The sequence below is a fragment of the Coptis chinensis genome, chromosome 6 (genome assembly GCF_015680905.1).
Source record: "Coptis chinensis isolate HL-2020 chromosome 6, ASM1568090v1, whole genome shotgun sequence".
Taxonomy (NCBI): domain Eukaryota; kingdom Viridiplantae; phylum Streptophyta; class Magnoliopsida; order Ranunculales; family Ranunculaceae; genus Coptis; species Coptis chinensis.
In genome coordinates, this window is record NC_141461.1 from 87,846,954 (window position 1) to 87,851,628 (window position 4,675).

The 4,675-nt window shown below is 34.6% G+C and overlaps 1 protein-coding gene across 2 annotated transcripts; it reads left to right on the forward strand.

Moving 5' to 3' along the window:
• Positions 1–214: 214 nt before the first annotated feature.
• Positions 215–4,272, forward strand: LOC147495168 (ubiquitin-conjugating enzyme E2-23 kDa-like). Of its 2 annotated transcripts, none has more exons than XM_086563773.1 (7): positions 215–428; positions 1,456–1,536; positions 1,894–1,973; positions 2,742–2,856; positions 3,032–3,084; positions 3,639–3,767; positions 3,912–4,272. In XM_086563773.1, the coding sequence occupies exons 2-7, from the start codon at positions 1,493–1,495 to the stop codon at positions 4,043–4,045; spliced, it is 555 nt and encodes a 184-aa protein (XP_086419899.1). In that variant the 5' UTR covers positions 215–428; positions 1,456–1,492; the 3' UTR covers positions 4,046–4,272. The 2 variants fall into 2 exon arrangements, with proteins under 2 accessions (XP_086419899.1, XP_086419898.1); XM_086563772.1 differs by having other exon boundaries at positions 285–428; positions 2,733–2,856.
• Positions 4,273–4,675: the final 403 nt, after the last annotated feature.

Here is a 4,675-nt window from a genome sequence, read left to right on the forward strand (position 1 = left end):
ACATATTTGCGACCACCTAGAGTTGGTCAAAATTTGGGTCCAATTTCTCCAAATTTCGCCTTTAAATTTGGAGGTATTACTACCACCACCTAAAAACGCTTTTAGTAATCTCATTTAAAAACAGGACTTGCCAAAAAAAAAAAAAAAAAAAAAAATAAAAAAATAAATAATTTGAAATAAATTATACAAATTGTGGTGTAGTATTCAATATTCCAATGGTTGATTAAATAAGAATAAAAAAATGAGAGAAAATGGCATTGTCATTACAGATGCGCTAGTTTCGCAACAAAAGCATGCACACCACACCATTCAATCAATTCAATTCTTCTTCACCTGAAATTGAAACTTTTTCCACTTTTCTTCTCAATCAAATCCAAAAATAATCACATCTCTTCTCTTCTCTTCTCTCTTAAACAAAACTCAACTTGGTAATCTTATAATCTTGATAATTTAAAACTGCATTGAACTGTTGATCCAATTTTGACAATTTTTTTTTATAGATCTTTGCAAGATGACTTTTTGAATGGATTATTGACTTGTTTAGGTGAAATTAAGAGTTGGGCATTGTTTATAATCACTGTCAGTTGTGTTAGATGTTTAAGGAATTGGATTTTGAGCAAAATTTGGTGAATGTGAGTGGAAATGCTGATTTGAGTTTATTGAATTTGTGTTTTATTGGGATGCAAAGATCGATTTTTTTTGTAGTTTATGTTGGACTTGCATGGTGAAGTAGGATTATACTGAATTTTTTAGTATTTGGCAATATTGGAATGAACCCCTGACTTTAAAGTGTGATTGTATATGTGATAAGTAATCTGCTGTGTCTTAAGTGGTATGATATTGGTTCTTAGATCTTCTAGTACTTGCAATGAACATTTTTACTACGCATGGCAAATGTTGAATTACTTAAGTGGTATGATTTTGGTTATTGTTATGACACACACAGTCTCATGCCAATCAATTTATGCAAAAAAGAAAGTGTAGTTAATAAGGGAGGGCTTAGGGTGTAATTAGTCTGTTAGCTGGAAAGTTAAGATTTATCTGTAATGAGAGTTGTCACTGATTAGACTTACTGTAGAACCGATATTGTTTTGAAGAAGTTCTTTTAGGAAACTTTCAGCAATTAGTTCATTCATCTTTGGAGACAATGTATATGAATAAATTTCCGCATTTCAACATAGCGGGTGATTCTTGGTTGGGGTTGATTAAATAAGTGAAAACTTTTGATTGTTGAAAGAAATTACAAGGGGGTAGGCATTGGAGGTGGTAGAACCACCTGGATAAGGATATTGAAAAATGAATACTAATGATGTGGATTTATAAATACGCTTCAAGGACACAACACACACACTAGGACTAATTTGTATGTCTACGTGTTTGTTATGTTATGATTATGATTATTGTAGAAGTGTTACTATTGATTTTGGATTTGATATGTTCTCTTGGCACGTACAGGTTCCGAGTTGAATTTCAATACAAGAAGTAGGAAAAAATGTCGTCTCCAAGCAAGAGAAGAGATATGGATGTCATGAAGTTGTAAGTAATCAATGTTTTTGGGTTTTCTCGTCGACTGTGAGCAATTATAATATTTTCTATGTACCGATCTGGTTGACGAGAAATAGAAGCATTGGGTATATTTTCACATGAGCCACAATTTTAAATATGGTGCTCTTAGTAAATTATATGAGTAAGCTTAGTAATTCACTCCTGTAATGGGAATTTCAGTTTAGTGTCATGAGTACATTTCTGCAACTTCCAAGTTTTCATCCTAATTTATAGTTGCATTTGCTTTACTAGATTGTACACTTACACCTTCAGAAATGGAAGTTGCATCTTCAGACTCTGGCTAACGATGCTTAACTACATGTGATTTTGTATGTGCCTGTTGTTTAGGATGATGAGTGACTACAGTGTGGAGCCAATTAATGATGGAATCAATGAATTCAACGTGGAATTTCACGGACCAAAAGAAAGTACGTTGTTTCTGATCCCTCGCTACTGCTACTGCTTCTGTAGAACTGTTTTTTGTTCAACATGTTTTTTCTATGTCTCCTTTGATTATCTTAACAAATTTTGAAGTGTATTACAACTTACCAGTCAAACTTTAGTTTGGCCATCATGCACCAAGTTTGACTTTTGTGCTCGTCGAAACCTGGCCGTGTTCCCTCATTAGATCTCAGTTGAATTTCAATGGATTTGATCATGTTTTGACACTATAAAACATTATCTTGTGATGTGATATGACGTCATAGTATGTAATAAAGGTGATGAGAACAAATGACATCGAGAAGAAAGCAATTTTTTGGGTCTTGTGACAGGAGAGTAATTGAAAGGTTTTCGAGCATGAGAGGAGGGTCTGCATAGGATAATTCTTGACGTCAAAGAGGTCCTGTCCGATTGGATGGGCGCAAATCTAGCCTTTTAGATTGTTAGAACTATCTTCATTTGCAACTGGGATACACTGTTAAGGAACATTTATGAAAAGCGTATATATTTGGTTGGTTTCTTGCTCCACTTGGTGCCTTGCTAGGGGACAGTGGGATGAGATTCTCTACCCTCCCTCCCTTAGGTTATTCCATTTGTATCAATGAATTTAAGTTTACCAATGAGAAATATATATGAAAAAAATATATATATCTGCATGAATTATAATTCATAATTTATCTCTCAGCGTATGTGTTTTCAAGGCTTTTAAGTATTTGTATTCTCGTTTGATGCCAAACTGAGTCTAGTGCTTGCAGGTCTTTATGAAGGAGGTGTCTGGAAAATTCGTGTGGAGCTCCCAGATGCATATCCTTACAAGTCTCCATCTGTTGGATTTCTGAACAAGATATTTCACCCAAATGTTGACGAACTGTGAGTCTACTTACACTTGAGAACCCATTTGTCTCGTCCATGAGTAATGCGCAGCACCATTAATTTTGCAGAAGAAGATTAAATTTTTATGGCTTACCCATCAACTTCTAGATGATCTTAATGTTCATCTGAAGCTGTTTTGCACTGAACCATTTTATGTTATTATGATTTTCAGGTCTGGTTCTGTATGCTTGGATGTTATCAACCAATCATGGAGCCCAATGTTTGGTAAAACTTGATTCATGAACTTTCCTATGGGTGCATTAGTAAACTAATTGCAATTGCGCATTTACATGGTAACACATAGTCACATAGAAGTATATTAAAATTTACTATATTATCATTGGGCGCAGCCGCTGAAGGAATTGTGTTCATTCAATCATTAGTCTTATACGTACTAGTTTTTTTGCATGCCTAGCTAGGTTTGGCCATTTGGTATCTCAGCCCCTATCTTCTTTAGTATCCTCATAAGCTCATATTTCCCTGCAATTTATCTCCTTAGTCCCAAGCATTCCCTACACTCTTAATCACCCAATGGTTGCTCTCATATATTTTGTACTCTTCGGAAACAAAATTTAGTGGAAATCAAAATTTGAATTTTCGTGGTGGAATTTCATTTGTTTCTGGTTGTGGTTGTGTCCCTAGCGCTATTTTGTGGTATGTCTTGGATTCTTGGTCTTATTTTCAAGCACTGTGGTAGTCCTTCAGAGCCTAGTCGCGATTTAGTCATTCCCTTCTGTATGAGCTTTCTATTATCTAACTAAGATTCTTGTTCTCTGCAGATCTTTTGAATGTCTTTGAAGTATTTCTTCCACAGCTTTTATTATACCCAAATCCTTCTGATCCATTAAATGGTGATGCTGCATCATTGATGTTGAAGGATAAGCAACAATATGAACAGAAAGTGAAAGGTTAACTCATCATAACTTTATATTCTATATAACTGACATAACCTTGGATAGAAAAAAACAATTGGCCTTTTATTTCTGTTCTTCCGTACAAAACTACAAATGTCACCAATGGAAGTAATGTGGTTTCACTCTGTAAACTGGCAGAGTACTGTGAGCGTTACGCAAAGAGGGAGAACATAGACAACGATGCAGCCGAAGAGAGTAGTGATGAGGACATAAGTGATGGGCACAGCGAAGCATCTAGTGAAGATGATGTTGCTGGAAATGCCGATCCCTGAGTTAACCTGTGTGGGCATATAATTCTCAAGATGAAATTTTCTTCCACTTAAGATTTGTTTTTCTTTTGTATAACTGTATGTTCAATTTTTTGTATCTCTGTTTAGTAAGTTAGAGAAGCGTGCATCACTGGTGCTGCATCCAACTGTACAAGCATGTGCACATTAAAATTAATATAAAACGAAAGGTTCAGATAAAAATGATAAATGAAATTATTATACTTGGTTTATATGACTAATCTTTTCATGATTCGGACATTTTCATGCATAGTAGTACTTAAAGCAGGTTTTCTTGTATCTATTTGACCACTTTTGAAGTTAGAACAAGAAGCCATTCTCTTCTGTTTGTGCTTTTCTGTCTGAAGAACCTAACATGATGTATTTTTTTGTCCAGTCTGTGTGTATATATGACCTAATTTTCGGTATGATCTTAATAACTTGCACAGTAACAAAAATTCATACAGACAAACTCTAGGATCGAATGCTTTAGAAATTCCCATTTTCATTCATCAACCATCCATGATAGAATCCTTAAATACACATTTCTAATTGCCGGTGAGGTTGACACTTGATATTAAATTCTTGTTGGAAAAAACTATCTTCCTGTATTATTTTTGAATGTTTACTTCTGCA